The sequence below is a fragment of the Pantherophis guttatus genome, chromosome 7 (assembly GCF_059756535.1).
Source record: "Pantherophis guttatus breed Tessera chromosome 7, ASM5975653v1, whole genome shotgun sequence".
Taxonomy (NCBI): Eukaryota; Metazoa; Chordata; class Lepidosauria; order Squamata; family Colubridae; genus Pantherophis; species Pantherophis guttatus.
This window is the reverse complement of record NC_142069.1, coordinates 52,404,330-52,423,694: the sequence shown is the minus strand read 5'-3', so window position 1 is coordinate 52,423,694 and position 19,365 is coordinate 52,404,330. Positions and strand designations below refer to the sequence as shown.

Here is a 19,365-nt window from a genome sequence, read left to right as displayed (position 1 = left end):
TTATTTCCTCTTCTCCTTCCTCTCTCCCAAACATAGTCCAATCTCATTTATCCACCAAAAAGTAAAGAAAAAATATATCCAGATCTGTAGTCAAACATTTCCAAAAAGTCAGTAATTTATGTTATCCACCAACAGGTCTTTTGTCTTTGTGCCCCAACAGTTCTCAGCCGCTGTTAAGGCTGGGGCAGACTAATTGTAATTCAGTGTTTATGGGCAGTTCCTGCCTGGGTTGATGTCCACTCACCCGGCATACAAACTCCTGGCTCCGTTCTCCGTTTCTCCTCTTCTCCTCCTGCGCATTCTTGTATCCCGGTTGCCGCGGTCTCAGGGCAGCCGCCATGGTCGCCGTTCCACCACCTCCGGCACAGAGGGCAAGCCTCTGGCCCTGAGGAACCTGCCCGTTCCTCTCGGCCGTCCGAGGGTTCCTCTCTATCCTCATGTCCCTACAGGACAGGGTAGGTCCAATGACCTACTGGCGGGGGCTTGGCAGACGGGGTTTTCGTGGGGCTCCGAAGAACCCGCTAATTCCCCATCTGTATCCCCGCGGCGCCAATCAGAAGTCCTCTCCCCCTTTTTCTGTATCTCTCTATATCTCTTTCTGTGTCTCTCTCTGTCCCTCTCCCTATCTTCCCCTCTCTCCCCACTCTATCTCTCCCCCTCTCCTCTCTCCCCTTCTGTGTGTCTCTCTCTCCCTCTGTATCTCTCCCCCCTATCTTCCCCTCTCTCCCACTCTCTCTATCACTCTGTATGATATCTCTCTATCTCTCTCCGTCTCTGTGTGTGTGTGTGTGTGTGTGTGTCTGAAAGCTGCGGCTGGACCAAGCCAGCATGCGTGGGGTGGGTAGCCGCTTGCTAAAGGAGGGTCTCCCCATGGTTGCACACCCTCCCGGCCCCACCACACCACCACCAAGAGGAGAAGGAGGGTGAGGAGAAAGAGGAGCCTTAGTGCTGGAGTGAAGCAGCCCTGGGCCTGCCTTTGTGCCACATTTGCATGTAAGGCAGCCTTCGCTTCCTGCCCCTTCGGACTGGGGCTCACACCCTCCGCACTCGACCGAAGAGCTGCCGGGGGGGTGACACGGCAAGGCGATGGCCGGAGCCCTAGTGCAGGAGAGAAGCCACGTCCTGTTGCATCTTGTTAAGATCCTCCTTAAGCGAGCGGCCACCCACTCCATGCATGCCTTTGTTGCGCTTTGGCACTCGCTTGAGAAGGGTCTCCCCACGTATGCATACCCTCCCAGTCCCACCACAGCTGGCCAGGGGGTCACGAGAGGAGAAGGGTCACCTGAAGGGAAGCTCAGCCAGCCCAGATTTTGAAGAAGAAATAAAAGGAGTAGCAAGGAGCCCCAAGGAGAGCTTGCTGGCTTGGCCCAGCTGTGATTTTCCGAGAGAGAAAGAAGAGATTCAGAGACATAGAGCAAGAGAGATACACAGAGAGAAAGAGAGAGACATAGAGAGGGGGATACCGGCTGATGGGTGAGCGTCTTTGATGAGGACTTTCTCTGAGCCTGACCCCCGGGATGGGTGTGTGAGGTTCAGCGAGGCCAGCTCCCTTTTCCTGCTGCCCTGCACTTCTTAAAGCCATGGCTGGGTGCTGCTGGCCCTTCACCCTTCCGAAGTCCCCTCCTCCCAGATCCTATTCCCACTCCGCCAGCCCTCGTGTTAGCGAGGCCAGCGTCGGTCATGGCTGGGCCAGGCCAGTGTCTCAGGGCAGAGAGCAGGTTGCACATCTCCCCAAGTGACCGAGGCACGCCCAGCACCAACAAGGGCCAGAAGAAGCTCCACAAGAGTGAGATGCCAGAGAATCAGCCCCGGCTGCTTCTCCATCCCTCACCATCACCCTTACCTTCTCAGGCCAGGCGAGAGAGAGAGGAGGGTGAGGGATGAGGCCAGCCAGTGATGGGATAGGGAGCTACAGCAGAGCTCTGGAGCCGCGGGTTGCCGATACCTGGTCTAGGTTTTTAACACATAATTTAAAATGGAAATTCATGAAAGAATAAGCAATATGTTTTTCTTAGTTTTGGTGCTTTTAAAAAGTCATTGATTCTAAGTCAATCTGTATTAAGAAAACTGCATCTATTACTGAGTTTTCCTTCATAAGTTTTTCAGATCCATTACAAAAAGACAACATTGTTTTGTTACATCTTAATTGTTTTATATGGAGTAGTGCAGTGTTTTTTAACCTTGGCGACTTTAAGATGTATGGACTTCAACTCCCAAAATTCAAATGCTGGCTGGGGAATTCTGAAGTTGAAGTCTACGCAATAGTTGAGAAACACTGGAGTAGTCTTTAGTTCTCATAATTTTCTTTATATAACACAGAATTGTGAACCTCTCAGAGACATTTGCTGAGATGGGTGGCTATAGAAATCAAATAGATAGATTAGATAGATGATAGCCAGCCAGCCAGCCAGCCAGACAGACAGACAGACAGATCTTTAAACAAGTTTTCTTGAAACTTACAGAGTTTGTAAACTGGATAGTCCCCGGAAGGCACAATCTGCAATGTAGCTGACTTTGTTGTTCCCGATAGCTAGCCTTACCAGTAGGCTTAAACCAACAAAATTTGAATCTTCTAGTTTTGCTAAATTATTGTAAGTTAAATCACTGCAAATTTAAAAAAAATGAGGGCGAATGTTGTTTTAAATCAGCATAAACAAAACATTCAAGCTAAGAATATAACTTCTTAATTAGTTTCAGAATAATTTATTTTTAATTTCAAGTTTGTGGCTTATTTTCCATGACATGTAATATTATTGCAGAATTAGTTTCTATTATTTGAAATTACCATAACAAAGTCCAAGTGTTACTGGTACAAAGAAACATAATTGGCTTCAGGTTCTTACAATAAAGCATCAGTGAATTCAGCACATGCACATAAAAGCAAATGCACTGCCATTATGTAAAGTGTTTCTTTCAGTCATACTTTGGCCTGCACCCTACTTTTATAACAGAGGAGAGCTAAACATACACACACACATACAACATACACTACTCACAGCTCTCTGAGTTTTTGGCAAAACTCCCAGGCATCAGGTCTGATCCTGTTGATTGCATTTTGGCTAAGATGAAGCTGCTCTAACATCAACAAGCCATAAAGCCAGCCTTTGGAAATCTCTGTTAGGTTGTTATAATCCAGCTGCCTAAGAATACAAAATGAAAAACCAATTTATAGCTGCAAGCTTTAACAATTTAAAAGATATCAAGTATCTTTCTCATAAAAACAAGCTAGAAAAAAATTATCATTTTGTATTTTGTACATAAATATTTTGTGAACAAATTAGTCCTCAAACACAATGAATTGTAATACTCAGAATGGTTGTTTCTTGAAAACCATGAAAACATGCACTTACAGAATTTCCATGTTACTTAATCCCCAAAAAGCTCCATCCATGAGCCAAACAAGCCCATTTTTCTGTATTTTTAATGATTTCAAAGAAGGCAGTCCTTGAAAAGTAAGTCCATCTATTTTTTTAATTCTGTTACGGCTCATCTCTCTGAAGGGAGAAAAATATTCCATGTTATTGTAGGTAAATTCAAGTTTCTAAGCACTGTGTACGTGTGTGGCCCTGTCTTTATATGTTTAACAGAAGTACAAAACATTCTTTTTCAACTAGACTTCTCTTAACAAAAATATATTAAACTCTAAGGCATGACAATGCCAATAATTTTGAATACCTTTGAAGTCTATTTTATTTTATTTTTTAAAAAAACTTGAAAATTATGTTGCCAGGAATTCAGGGGATTAAGTTAATATTTTAGGAAGTTATTTGCTATCCATGGGTGTGTGCATCTGTGTGTATTTGGTGCTACTTCTGATATTCTCTTATGGAACGTTTAAAACGTTGGTTAAATTTGCTGTACATGACATCTTTTTTGGCACCTTAATTTTTTAAACTATGTTCTATATGAATCTTTTCTGTCACTTCTATGATTGTTATTCCTTTTACCCATGCAAACTCTGGAGCAGTTTTTTCTTTCCCCACATCTCAAATCTTCTGTAATTTAAAATTTAACTAATAAATTATTACAAGCAATAAAAAAGAATAATTCAGAAAGTACATGCTAGATTTACTGTGATGCAGCCTCTCTTTAAGCTTTTGTAGTGACTCTTATGAACCCCCTCAAATATTAAACTGTTAGCCTTTTACATATTCAGGTTCTTGATATTTTTATTTATTTATTTATTTCTATCCAACCTTTATTATTTTTATAAATAACTCAAGGAGGCAAACATATCCAACACATCTTCCTCTACCACAACAACAGCCTTATGAGATGGGTTTTAATAATGATAGAAACATAAGTCCAGTTCTTCTGAAATAGTCACTTATATATTTCCAGGCATTGTTATCATACCTAATTAAAGTTTTAATTAAACTTTCAGTAATTTACTATGTGTCCTACTCAGATTATTTCTGAGTTCCATCTGTGAATGTGCTCCCATCTGAGACCCCACTACTTCTGTTTATTAACTTTTTTATTCTGTACTACACAGCTACTTATCATCTCTTTGAGAGGCAAGTATTTCTTTGTGTTTCTAATATCTGACATTTCTCTACTAATTTTCGCACATTGCAGTTTACACATTCAGTATTTTTATCAGTTTTTCACTTTACTTTTCTTAACAAAAGTAATCAGTCATCAAGGAGATTACTTTAGTCTGGGAATGGGATAGTGAATGATGAGGGTTCAGCCATGTGGGGAAGAACAAGTAGCTTCTTTCTTGGTGCAGCCAGCTTTTTACAATGTACCCTATCAATATTTTTAGTGATTTACTAACAATGAGAGAAAAGAATCTAAAGAGAATGTCTTATTTTCCTTCTATATACAGTAACACTATAAACTAGTGATCACCAACTGGTGGTCGTGGACCACTGGTGGTCCGCGAGAAAATTTTGGTGGTCCACAGAAAAATTATTTGCATTTTTTATATTGCACTAAATCAGGGGTCCTCAAACTACGGCCCCTGGGTCGGATACGTGCAATGAATGTTTGTGTTGCTGCAGCGTCTCCCCGCTTTGGGATCTTTTTGTGTGGGTCAGAGGGGGACAGAAATTCTGACTCGGGGTCTGCTTCAGCCTCCTGGTGCGGGGCTTTGGGTGAAGGCTGGAGGGAAATGCACTGGTAGCGAAGAGCCAGAGGGCCTTGTTCCAGTGGGACTGCATCATGGCCTGGAACTGGCTGACTATCTCAGCCCACTGAGCCTCCAGGTGCCGGTACCTGGCCTTACATTCCTGCAGGTCTTCCCTCTACTTGGAAAGCCTATGCTTGTAGTTCTCAGTGAGGTGCTTCTGCTGACCCTCCTTCTTGGTCAGATCCAATTTGAACTGAGCTGTTTTGCCAACTCTTTCTCATGGTGGCTGCTTGGCTCCAACAACTGCTTCCTGTTGGAGCCCTAAGGAGCCCGTGCAGGCAGGGGAGGAGGGGTGGGAGGGGAGGGGCAAGTAGAGGCAGGTGAGGCACCTGACACGAGTGACATCAACTTGGCCACACCCATCCAGTCACATGACCACTTAGCCATGCTCACCCAGCCAGTCATTAGGCAGATTATATTAGTTGTCCGCGGGATTTATAATTATGAATTTAGTGGTGCCTGAGGTCCGAAAGGTATTACAAGTATTTTATTCAGGCAATGCAAACAAAATAAATTAATATGAAATATGAAAATTTCTACCAAGGAGCCTTGGTAGTACAGTGGTTTAATGCACCCTGTTATTAACACAGCTGCCTGCAATTTCTGCAGGTTCGAATCTTACCAGGCTCAAGGTTGACTCAGCCTTCCATCCTTTCTAAGGTAGGTTAAATGAGGACCCAGTTTGTGGGGGCAATAAGTTGACTTTGTATAAATATACAAAAGTATGAAGGCTATTGCTTAACGCATTGTAAGCCGCCCTGAGTCTCCGGAGAAGGGTGGCATATAAATCAAATTTTTAAAAAAATTAAAAAAAAATTCAGAAAGTGGGGCGAGAATTGTGTTTTTGTTGCATCTAAATTTGTCCTGAGTTTATGTGATTGCTAATAGGGCTAATGCTCAACCACTGAAGGAAGCCTGCAAAAATCACTGAAAGGAACAAGGCAGTTGGAGGATGTACTCACAGATGTTGGAGATGGGGAAGTTTAAACATCTTCTGTGGAATGGTTGAAATGCGGTTTTTGTTCAGCTTCAAGACTTGAAGTTTATTAGCCAAGTTGTCAAAAATGCCTGGTTCCAGTGAAACTATCCGATTGTTGCTAATGTGGCTGGGAAAGAAGTGCAGAATAACATATCTGAAAATGTTTAAATTCAGTACTCAAATCCTAGTCATCTGCTGTTTACTCATCTTAATCTTCATTTTAAAAGTCCTTGTCCTATCAGAGGATAAGTATCACTTTGAACAGTTCTTAAAAGTCAGAGAATCCCCCACATTGATTCCAAAGAAATATAATTTACAATTTACATTAATCCTGAAATGACAGTAATTTAAAAATATTCTAAATTTTAAATATTTTAAAAATATTACATTGAAAGATGTGATTCTTTTTCACAAAAGCGTCACAAATACCTATTGTTTTATTATTTAAATATTGACTCAATTAACAGAACACTAAGAATACTTTGTCAGATAATTGTCTCTGCCTTTAAAAAAAGTATCATAATTAGGATGAAAAGGATTAATGAATGAATCAGTTGGTACAGTCAACGAAGTCCAGTGAATTTTCGTTTGATTAAAGTGATGGTTCTCTCTTGAGATTCTGACTGCTGTCCTATACAAGTTGTAATGGACATTCCTGACTCTAAATTGTAGGCATTATGTTCACCACTACTTAGTTTGAAGCTATGAGAACAGACTTCTATACAAATATAACATCCACTGTGCATAGAGTGATGATAACATATTAAGAGCCTGGTGGCGCAGCAGACTAATAGCCTGTTATTAACATTCAGCTGCCTGCAATTACTGCAAGTTCGAATCTCCCCAGGCTCAACGTTGACTCAGCCTTCCATCGTTTCTAAGGTAGGTAAATTGAGGACCCAGTTTGTGGGGGCAATAAGCTGACTTTGTATAAATATACAAAAGTATGAAGGCTATTGCTTAACGCATTGTAAGCCGCCCTGAGTCTCTGGAGAAGGGCGGCATATAAATCAAATTAAAAAAAAAAACATGAACAAAAAGCAAAATCTGCTCAAAGAACTATACCCCCCCAATTATCTTAATAATAGAGTCATGTGAATATGTGTTATTATTTTGAATTTGATATTCAATCAATTCTAGCCAGGAACTGGATAGCACAATAGAAAATTAACAAGTTCCAAAAGTACACTGGTCTGTATGGGCATTTTTAACCTATTTTCTTTAAGGCCAGATGTTAGGAGCAAAAAAAGAAAAAGAAAAAATCCCAGTCGGGAATCCATATCCATAGAGCTTTTTGTGAATCACTATGAACCTCTTCAGATGCCAGAGTTCCCTGATTACATTAATGGATTGAAAAGGTTTTTTAAAAGAAAATTTTGGATGAAATGAAAGCTTGAACTTAACTTACAGTTTCTTGAGCACCAGTGGAGGAAATGACCCCATCTCAAGCACAGAAATATTGTTGTTGCTGAGATCTAAAGTTTCGAGGGATTGAAATAGTTTCAGTTCTTCAGGAAGAATGTTCATGATCTTGTTATTTATCCTGAATTAAAAATTAGCAATCACATTAAAAACAACTTCTGGACCACTGACAAGCTTTATATTTCCCAATAGTTTAGTTAAATCATATACACAGGCATGCATAGGATCACCATCATACTTAATACTTAAAATACTTAAAATTACTAAGTACCAAATAAAGATCTAAAAGTTTTGAAATGGAAGAAGAGAAAGGGAGGAATGCAAGCAAAAGAAGTATCATAAAATAATTTTGAACTCTGAATCAGAGTTCACTAAAAGACTTATAGACAATAAAATTAAAGCCATTTTATAAGCCGCAAGTGCTGTACATGAACAGAAAAGAGAATCTACCTGTTCCCAGCCACAATGTTAACACATTACAATTAAACAAAAGTTAGAGAAAGTGAGAGGAAAGAAAACATTTTCTTCCAATAAAAACAGGGGAGAAAAGAACAAGAACTAAAAGAATAAATAGAAATTGAAAGTATTATGGTAATCAAAGAAATAAGATTTCTCTTTTTTGAAGTTACCCAGTGATGAAGCAAATCAAAAATTTAAAAGCCCAGTTACAAAAACAACTGAGAAAAGAGGTAGAATGATATGAAATAGTACAAGAAAGACCAAATCAAATTAAAACTGAAGATAGAACAAATGACGGACAAAGGGGCTATGAGGAAATAGGAGGGATGACCAGAAGATGAATCTAAAGAACAGAGTGATATGTAAGGAGAAAATCAAGGAGAAAACCTAAAAAAGAAAGTTTATCTAATAAACAAGAGGAAATCATTTATTCCATAATAATATCAATAATATCAATATACATAGTTGAATTAAATTCGGTTGATATATTTTAAATATGTTATGAATTTGTGAGACAATCAAGAAGAGTATCACCACAATTGCGATGAGAAACAGCCAACAGAAGAAAACAGGCTTTTGATTATAGCATTTACATGATATAAAAATATCGGAATTGTGTATTTCTGCTACAGTGTTTGCAGATATCATATTCTAAATTAAATACAATTATTTGGGAAAAAGAAATGAGTCAGAATTTCCTGAGGATTACTCCAGCAAAGGAAATTATCTTCTCTATTTCTGAACTTTCAGTTCAGAGTACTGATATTAGATATCTGGTTAACTAATATTGAAATATCCTATCCTTCTTCATAACTCTATAAAGTGACTTCCGCTCTTCGAGGAAAATTACAGAAAATTGATCTCACTGCAGATAACAGTGTGCAGGCAACAAAAGTGCAGTTCCACATCATTACAGAGAGGTTTTTAATGTCTCTACCACAATTGTACATTATGTCAAGACATTTGATTCTAATTACAGAATGATTATAGTTTTCAGGTCCAAAATTAAGAAATAGGCGGTCCTTATTGTTATAAAGGTAATTCCAGATTTTAGAGGATGCTAACATTGCTTGAGTGGGTTTTCTCCTATGTTAATCCTTGCCTAGCTTTGTATCAGATAGCTACAAGCTGAAACAGTATCCTAGGAAGAAACCAGAAAGGAGGATAAATTTAGAATACCAGTTTGTAGACTCCACTGTAATGAAATGTATGGATGGCATTGGGGGACGAGGAAAAGAGATCTGCCTAGGAAACAATCGAGAGGAGAGAGAGAATCCAAGGACTTAATAGTCAGAAAAGAAATTTAGGAATGACCCACCCTAATTGATTAAATGGTTAGAAGTGGTGGTGGGATGTTCAGATTGGCAATATTCTAATAATGTAGCCCTACAATAAAGTAGATTTAACTCACTGTGTCATGTTTCCTGTCTGGTGTACCTGGGGCTAGGGCTGATATCAATTGAGCAAAATGAAATTATGAAAAAGTTGTTCTAATTATCTAAACTTGGATGTTTAGATGTCCGGTTGATGGGAAATGTGACTAATAAGCGTTTTGATAAATCAAGTAAATATATAATTGGCTCTGAACTTGATGAGGAATTAGAATGGGAAATTGTCCAAATACTTCTGCTAACATAAGTTTTTCTGTTAGGCAACTGCTGAGCAAAAGGAACTTAAAGAGCAGAAACTTAACATGCATATTTTTGTCTGTCTGTCCTTCCTTAGCTATTTAAAAATTGTATCATTTGAAATATTCTGAATACATCAATTTAGCACTCATTCAGAACAAGCTGTTTCTAGTTAAAATAAGATGTCTGGCAAACATAGTGTCTAAAAATGCATTAAAAGGAAGTTGTAAGACTGTTATTAATTACCACTCACAAATTTTTTTTGACACACACATAAACACAAAACAGAAGTTGTGGATTAACTGGTCACAGCAGATGAGAAAACAAGAAATGCTGTTTTTTTATGCTCAGATATTGTTCTCAATCAGCATCAACTTTCAGTCTTGCTTAGGTCTAGTACTGAGCCATTAACTTTTAATTCTTGGCTAGAAAGATTTACTTAAACAAAATATCTTTAAAAAATAACAATGTGTTAGATTTATTAGCAATCAAGACAAGAAGAGATCACACGTTTATCAGGCCTTAATAAATTGATTACTAACAAGCCATTAACTGCCAATGACTAAGTGCCAAATAAAATTTTCCTTGCTGCAAAAGTATAACCTCGACCAGCAATTTCCTGAACTCTATGGCTCCTGATTTGCAATGTGAAAAACATTCAGTTAAGCTAACAGAACATACACTCAGTTTTTGGGTCATCACTGTTTCATAAAACTGGTTTTTTCCACAACTAGTTGGATAAGGTTGCTTGTATCATGAGGTTTAGTGGTTAAGTAATGACTGCAAGTAATTCCACCCTCAAATTAGATTAACGGCCTAGCAAATTACTTGAGGCAGTCTGTTTTATAGACAACCTCCATTAGAGTTTTATATGGGACTGCAAGGAGAGAACAGCAGATGAGACATTAATGATTTAATTGCATTTCAATGTAGTCCAGAGACACTCTCAATAGTTAAGACATGAAACATTTTGTTGGCTGCTATCTGAAAAGGGGCCTGTCTTCTCAGGAAAACATTACTATATGGAGCAGATTGATCTACCAGTAGTTGGTTTTCAGATCTCAGGCACATTGTTTGAGTGCAATTAAGTGCTCAGTCATAGCCACTGCGACATGGGTGTACACATAAAAAACAGAACTGCTGTATTTTTTGATGATTCATTACTCATTAACATCTCTTAAACAGTGATAGCCAAGTTGATCCATAAGACTCCCACACACACCAAATTCTTCATTACAGCAATATTTGTATTAAGATCAACCAAAATAGTGCATATTTTTGAAGTTACAAAAAGAGGGATGAAGAAAAATCAAAATTGCAATAATGTATTTGAGTCACAAACTCTGCAAACTCAATCTCAAAATTGTGATTTTGGCAGACCAAGGACATTAGGTAGTAATAAGATTGTTGAAATCAGATTACTTTTTACATTCTGAATGCCATCAATCCCCAATATTTTTGATTTAATTTTCAGTTGCCCTATCTCTATTAAAGCATTTGGGAATGGCATTACTTACATAACTTTTTTTTAATTTGAACTATTTGGGTGATTAATTTAGACTAACCTCCAAAAGGGAAGGGAAGTTTCGGAAGTTTCAGAATAGAAAGTTAGAAAGTTGAACACCTTTCATATGCGCTGTCTCCAATGAATTCTTGGCATCACCTAACAGGACAAAGTTCCAAATAGTGCAGTCTTGGAACGTGCTGGAATTTCTAGCATGTATACACTATTGAAACAGCAACGTCTATGCTGGCTGGGGCATGTCATGGGAATGGCTGATGGTCGGATTCCGAAAGATCTCCTGTATGGAGAATTAGTGCAGGGAAAGAGCCTCAGAGGGAGACCACAGCTGCGATATAAGGATATCTGCAAGAGGGACCTAAAGGCCCTGGGAATGGACATTAACAACTGGGAAACCTTGACCTCCGATCGTTCAGCTTAGAGGCTAAAGACGCAGTATGGCCTTCTCCAATTCGAAGAGACACTTGTTCGGCAGGCTGAGGCAAAGAGACAGTCCCGGAACCAGCGACATCTGGGGGCTGGGCAGGGGACAGAATGTATCTGCCCTCAGTGTGGAAGGGATTGCCACTCTCGAATTGGCCTTTTTAGTCACACTAGATGCTGTTTTAGGACCTCTTTTTCAGAGCACGATACCATAGTCTCTTGAGACTGAAGGATGCCAATGAAATAAAACATTTGCCAAGTCAACTTAAGCTATTTTATATTTAGAAATCACCCCTATGTAAAAATGCTTACAAAGTGATCTTCCCAGCAAATATAATTTAATTTAGAACAAATGAAGCAAAACAAAACCTCTCCACCTAAGCTGGCATTGATTGATTGACTATAGGTTTTTAGTGTAACATTTTTGCAATGTCTGAAGTTTCAACATTGTCCACTAAACAGGTCTTCCTCCAATTTATACAAGAACTTTCTTTCTGCAAATTCTATGTAATTCTATTGAGATATTTTAAACAATTAAGTGAGGGAGGGTTGCATCTCCTTCAAATAAGCCTACCCACATAATGACTATAGTAGGAAAGGGCAGTGTAGAAATAAAGGATTGCAGCCTTGGAGGACAGGCTAGATGGAAATCATCATGGAGCATTTCCATTTTTTTTTTGAATTTTTTTTTTTTTTTAAACAAAACATAAAACATAAATCCATCATCCATTACAATTGCAAACAGTGTGTCGGTCGGTTACAAGTCTTTTGTGCTTCATCCCCATATTCAAAATTTACTAATTATCTAATTTCTCATATTATCAAACAAATAAGTATCCTCATTTATCATTTATTTAACTATGGCTTTACCGTTTCATAAAAATTATTTTCAAATATTATAGCATTCATTTCATCTTTCATATTTCATTTCCATGTTTTATTATCTAGCCATTGATAAAATAAATCCCGTATCTTATAATATTGTTTATCTTCTTGTTCTCTAATTTCAAATGTCAATTTACTCATTTCAGCCCATTCCATGATTTTCTTAATAACTTCGTCTTGCGTTGGTACTTTCTCATTTTTCCAGTTTTTAGCAAACACAATTCTAGCCACTGTTAAAACATTCACAATCAAATATCTCAATTCTTTATTGTATGTTTCTGGCACAATCCCTAATAAAAAAAATCTCTGGTTTAAAGTCTATGTGTTTTTTTTGTCATTTTTTCCAACCATGTGTGGATTTTAGTCCAGTATCTTTTAGTTTCTACACATGTTCATCACATATGGTAATATGAGCCCGGTGTCTGATGACATTTCCAACACTTTTCAGATTTGTCCTTGAACATTCTGGCTATTCTCGTCGGGGGTAGATGCTACCTGTAAAACATCTTATACAAATTTTCCTTATATGCTGTTGACATTGTCATTTTGTAATTTTGCAACCACAATTTTTGCCATTTTTCTAAATCAATACCATAACCAAAATTTTTCTCCCGTGCAATCATTGTTTCTTTAACTCGTTCTTCTTCCAATTTTACCTCTAATAAATAACCATACAATTTTTTAATTACATAGTCATTAGAACCTGTTAAAATTTTATCTAGGTTAGTCAAATTATTATAAAAACCTTCTGTATTACAATCTTTGTCATATCTAGAATGTATTTGCATATAAGAAAACCATTCCATCTTTAAACCTTGTTCCTCCAATTCTTGCTTCGATTTAAGTTCACCCTTTTCATTCAATAATTCACTATATCTAACAATTTGTTCCCTTCTAAATATTATTGAGTATGAAAATGCTTCAATCGTTGATAACCAGACTGGAATTTTTAAATAGTGTTGTTTTTTAATCTTCTCCCAGTTTAGGAACAAAGCCTCTCGTATATAGTGTCTTCTAAAGTACCCCTGTGTTTTTGTTCCCTTGTACCATAAAAAAGCGTGCCATCCCAACCACAAGTCATGTCCTTCTAAGGTTAATAATCTAGTATTTCTTAGTGATCCATTCTTTAATCCACATCAAACTTGATGCTTGATAATAAAGTTTCCAGTTAGGCAAACCAAAACTTCCTCTTATTCTGGCATCTTGCATCAGTTTCAATTTTATCCTCGCCTTTTTACCCTGCCAAATATATTTTAACTTTATTTTATTCAAATCTTCAAAATAGTCTTTTCCCAATCTAATTGGAATTGTCTGGAAGAAATATAGAATTCTAGGTAATATATTCATTTTAATTGCCGATATTCTCCCTATCAATGATAATTGTAAATTTTCCCATTTTGCCAAGTCTGTCCCAATCTGTTGTTTGAGTTTATTATAGTTACTCTCTTTAAGTGTGCTACATCTTGCTGTCAGATATATGCCCAAATATTTAACCTTATTTGTGACCTGCATCGTTGATATTTCCGCCAAATCTTGTTTTGGTTTTTTTGTCAAAATCTTCATTTTATCTTTATTAATTTTTAAACTTGCTACTTTCCCAAACTCTCCTATTTTATCTATCAGTGTAGTTATTGATGTTAGTGGATCTTCAAGAATAAAGACCAGGTCATCTGCGAATGCTTGCAACTTGTATTCTTCTTTTCAAATTTTCATTCCTTTTATATCTTTTTTCCCCTCTAATATTTCTATTTAGCACTTCTAATGTTAATACAAACAACAGAGGAGACAGTGGGCAGTCTTGTCTCGTTCCTTTTTTTATCTCAATAGACTGTCAGTTCTCCATTTATCATTACTTTTGCTGTTTGTTTACAGTATATGGCTTCTATTGCTTGAATGAATTTTCTACCAAAGCCCATCTGCTCCAATTGAAGTAACATAAATCGCCAGTTCACATTATCAAAGGCTTTCTATGCATCTAGAAATATCAAAGCCACTTGCTTTTCAGGATGTGCCTCATAATATTCCAAAGTGTCCAGAATTATCCTCATATTGTCTCTAACCTACCTTTTGGCAGAAACCCGTTTTGGTAAGAATGTATGAAGTTATTTAAGTATCTTTTAAGTCTTTCTGCCAATACTGAAGCAAAAATTTTATAATCTGAATTTAGCAGGGATGTAGGTCAATAATTTTTGATTTGTTGTGGGTCAGTATCCTCTTTTGGAACAAGTATAATATATGCTTCTGACCATGACTTGGGTATTTTCATCTTTAACATAGCTTCATTCATAACTTCTAACAATGGGAGACTCAACGATTCCTGTAATGTCTTATAAAATTCCGCTGGCAATCCATCCAGGCCTGGTGCCTTCCCATTCTTTTGTTTTTTAAGTGCTTCAGTTAGTTCCATCATTGTTATATTTCCTTCTAACATCATTTCAATGTCTTTAGGAAACTGGGGTAAATTTGCTTTTTGCAAGTATCGTTTGACATTTTCCTCCTCTATATTTTCTTGTTCATACAGTTTTCTATAATAATCTTGTATAATTTCTTTCTTCTCCTTATTCCCAAATCTAATTTGTCTTTGGTCATCTATTAGTTGTGTTATTTTTCTGGATTCTCTCTCTTTTTTCAATTTATATGCTAACCATCTACTTTGTTTGTTAGCGTCTTCAAAATAGTTCTGTTCAGCACTTCTAATTTTTTGTACTAAATCTTCTTTTTCTATTAATCCCATTTTATGTTTAGTTGTATCCATTTTTATTTTGATATCCTTCTTTTGTGGAGATTTCTGAAGTTCCTTTTAGAGTTTCTTGTAATCATCTTCTAGGATGATTATAGGCTTGTATTTTTCTTAATATTTCTTTTCCTTGTATAGTCTATTATCAGACCTCTAGTATAAGCTTTCATTGTATCCCAAAGATTTTGCATCAATGTGTCCTCTTTTCTATTTACTTTAAAAAAGAAAGCCAATTCTTTCTCCATTTTCTGTACAAAGTCCTTTTCTTTTTATTCTGTGTTATTTAAAGTCCATCTAGATCTTATCCTTTGTCCTTTCAATTTCACTGTCACTGGGTTGTGATCTGCCCAGGTATTTGCTTCTATTTCAATTTCTTCTATATTAGAGATCAATTCCATTGTTGTCCATATCATATCTAGTCTAGACCACGATGAATGTCTGTCGGAATAAAAAGCATATTGCCTATTTTTTGCATTTCTTTCTCTCCATGCATCTTAAAAAAAGAGGGGAGGCGGCGCTGGTGGCATTGGTCGCGTTGGTTGATGATCTCTGGAGGGCTCGGGACAGGGGTTGCTCCTCTGTTCTGGTCCTGTTAGATCTCTCAGCGGCTTTTGATACCATCGACCATGGTATCATGTTGCACCGGCTGGAAGAGTTGGGGGTGGGAGGCACCGTATTGCGGTGGTTCTCCTCCTTTCTCTCCGACCGGTTGCAGTTTGTGTTGGCAGGGGGGCAGAGGTCGACTTCGAGGCCTCTCGTCTGTGGAGTGCCGCAGGGATCGGTCCTCTCGCCCCTTCTGTTCAACATTTATGTGAAGCCGCTGGGCGAGATCATCTATGGCTTCGGGGTGAGATACCATCAGTACCCTGATGACACCCAGCTGTACATCTCCACCCCAGGCCACCCCAACGATGCCCTTGAAGTGATGTCTCAGTGCCTGGAGGCTGTGCGGATCTGGATGGGAAGGAACAGGCTCAAGCTCAACCCTGACTATTGGGGGCGAGTCCTTGGCCCCCACAGAAAGGGCTCGCAATCTGGGAGTCCTCCTGGATATGCAGCTGTCCTTGGAGGAACATCTGACAGCTGTAACCAGGGGAACCTTTTATCAGGTTCGCCTGATTCGCCAGTTGCGGCCCTTTCTTGATCGGGATTCCCTGTGCACAGTCACTCACGCCCTCGTCACCTCTCGCCTTGACTACTGCAATGCTCTCTACATAGGGCTCCCCTTGAGGGACACCTGGAGGCTCCAGCTGGTCCAGAACGCAGCAGCGCGGGTAGTGATGGGAGCAGCATGGCGCTCCCATGTAACACCGCTCCTGCGCGAGCTGCACTGGCTCCCGGTGGTCTTCCGGGTGCGCTTCAAGGTGTTGGTTATCACCTTTAAAGCGCTCCATGGCATAGGGCCTAGCTATCTTCGAGACCGCCTGCTGCTACCGACAACCCCCCAGCGACCCGTGCGCTCCCACAGAGAGGGCCTCCTCAATGTAGGCTGGTGACCCCCAGGGGGAGAGCCTTCTCTGTGGGGGCACCTACCCTCTGGAATCAGCTGCCCCCAGAGATAAGGAGAATCCAAGACCTCAGTGCTTTCCGCCGTGCCGTTAAAACTCACCTTTTCCAGCAAGCCGGGCTGGCTTAGGAAGAAATTTTTTTAAAATTTTTAAATGTTTAATTGGTTTGCGGTTTTTTAAATTTTGGGCCAAATTTATATAGATTTTAATTGTTTTTAATATTTGTGTTTCATGTTTTTAATTCTGGCTGTGCACCGCCCTGAGTCCTCAGGGAGAAGGGCGGTATATAAATTGAAAATAAATAAATAAATAAATAAAAATAAATAATGTCGCTCCAGGATCATCATCGATATCCCCGCCGGTGAGGTTATCTCCCGCCGGTGAGGTTCTTTTTGGACCTCACCGTCCCGTTGAGACAGTGATAGTGGAGGGCATATTCTGTCGATCACAGGGACACTGCAAAGTTCCTGGTTGATCCAGGAGAAGCCCTTTTTCCGGCGGTGGGATGGCAGCCATTGTAGCTGGCGAAGTTGGGACAGCTCCGGAATGGAAGAAGATTGGAAGGAAGTGTGTCAACTTGGTGAGAGACTTTCTATCATAATTTGTATGAGAGAACACCCTGAGATTGAAAGAAAGACCAAATTGAAGACAGAAGAAAATTAAGCGGCGGAATTAAACTTGAGTCTAAGATAGGTTTTTGTTTTTTTTAACTTTCAACTTACTTGCATTTGTGGATGTCTATACGCTTTTAGCCTTTTAACCTGGACTGGATTGCATTGGACTGCAGATTTCTAATTTGCTTATTTAATTTTTAAACTTTTAGCGCCTTTTTAGTATAAATTCTCTCGGATTCTATTTTTTTTAAACAAAATTCTCTCCTCTTTGGCTATTTTTATTTTATTGTGCATTGAATATAGCAGGGGAAAGGGAAGAGAATAAGTAACACTGCCATCTAGTCAACTGGAAATTTTCTTTCTTTTTTTTTTTTTTGGCTTAAGAAGTGACAATTGTGTTACAATTCAAGGACACTGAGCCTATTCATAGATAAGATAGTGAGGAGAACATCAAAAGGACATTAAAACTGTTTGCAAAATTGTTTATTCAGGTGTTTTTCTGGGAACTATCAGAGACAGAACCCTGAGATTGAATAAGAAGAAATTTACAGTGACTCTGAAAGAGAACTGTAAATACTATTTGGGACCTAATAAAAGAATTCTTGGATTTTATACAGAAGTGATTTTTATTTGGACATTTTTTCTCTTTTTTTAATGTGGTAGTTTCTTCACCTTTCCCCTGTGTAAGTATTTTTAATTGGACTGTGAGTTGATGGAGGATCTTTAATTTTTCTTTTTTAATTTTTAATTTTTTTATACATATAGAACTTTCTAGTGCTTCTCTTTTCTCTCTTTTCTCTTTTGGCTTTCTTTTTGGTTTTTTCCTCTCTTTTTTGGAGTGGAGATTGCCAAGGTGGTCAATATTTTTTATTGAACTGAATTGGATTAAGGCATACAAGAGCCTGAAGATTGCTTCTTTGCTTTTTGTTGTTCTCTTTCTTTCTTTTTTGCTTTTTTCTTATCTTATTGATATTTGGGATAATATTTGCTCCATTCATAAACGGATTAAGGTATAGAAGAATTTTTTGTTTAAACTTTTTGTAGCTACTTCACAGAATGAGTAGAAAAGCAACGGCTATTGGCTCTTCCACATCGACACCCTCTTCATCACCATCTGGAGGACAACTATCAATACAGTCGATGTTACAACAGGATAAGGAGAAGGAACGAGAGAAAAAAAAGGAAGCGACACTACAGATGATTTGGCAAGGAATCCAAAATATACAAACAAGAGTAGAGAATATTGAACAAAGAACAGAGAAAACAGATGAGAAAATGGAGAACATACAGCAAATGATGTTGAAATATGAAGAGAGATTCCAAAAAATTGAGGAAAAGGAAGAGCAAAGAGATAAAAAAAAATCAGAGACATTGACACTAGACTGGATGAGGTTAAACGAGATAAGAGTGTATTAGTCAGATGGGAGATGGACAGATCAGAATTTTATCTCAGATTTCAAAATATAGAAGAAGAAAAGGGAAAAAACCTGGCAGAAAAAATGATAGCAATTTTAGCGGAAGCATTAGAAATTACCAAAGAAAAGATGATGGATGGCATAGATGAGATATTTTGAGTCTATACAAGGTATGCAATGCCAAACAAGTTAACACAAGAAGTCCATATAAGATTTACCAAGAAATTGATTAAAACACAAATATTGCAGATTGCAAGAGAAAAAACACTGAAGTACAAGGAGAAAGAAATTGTGGTTCTGAAGCAAACACTGAGAAGAGTGAGGGAGATGAGGAGAGAATATCAATTCCTGACTAAAATACTACTTCAAAAAGGTGGCTGATACAGATGGCTGATACCAGAAGGATTAGTGCTTATATGGCAACAGCAAAACTATAGAATAGATTCAATGGATAAAGCTAAAGCATTTTATGCAGAATTTCTCAGAGAGAAATAAATGGAAACAAGAAAGGCAGAACCACTGATTGAACTCCAAGAGGAAGACTTAGCAATGACTGAAAAAGCAGAAGGAGCAGCAGGAGGTATTGTGGAATACAAAGAACAACGTGAACCAAGATCTACTAGAGCAGTGGTTCCCGAA

General features: G+C 38.2%; 1 protein-coding gene across 16 annotated transcripts in view; it reads right to left on the bottom strand.

The window, feature by feature from the left end:
- LRIG3 (leucine rich repeats and immunoglobulin like domains 3) overlaps positions 1-19,365 on the bottom strand; it is a 219,267-nt gene that overhangs the window by 144,879 nt on the left and 55,023 nt on the right. For 6 of the 16 annotated variants that reach the window (XM_034403384.2, XM_060694691.2, XM_060694690.2 and 3 more), the window contains exons 4-8: positions 7,522-7,656; positions 6,097-6,240; positions 3,351-3,494; positions 2,997-3,140; positions 2,461-2,604 (exon numbers count right to left, since the gene is read on the bottom strand). In XM_034403384.2, the coding sequence (XP_034259275.1) occupies positions 2,461-2,604; positions 2,997-3,140; positions 3,351-3,494; positions 6,097-6,240; positions 7,522-7,656 (711 nt within the window). The remainder of the gene's footprint in view (positions 1-2,460; positions 2,605-2,996; positions 3,141-3,350; positions 3,495-6,096; positions 6,241-7,521; positions 7,657-19,365) is intronic. The other 10 variants (XM_087873208.1, XM_087873210.1, XM_087873209.1 and 7 more) reach the window with 5 other exon arrangements.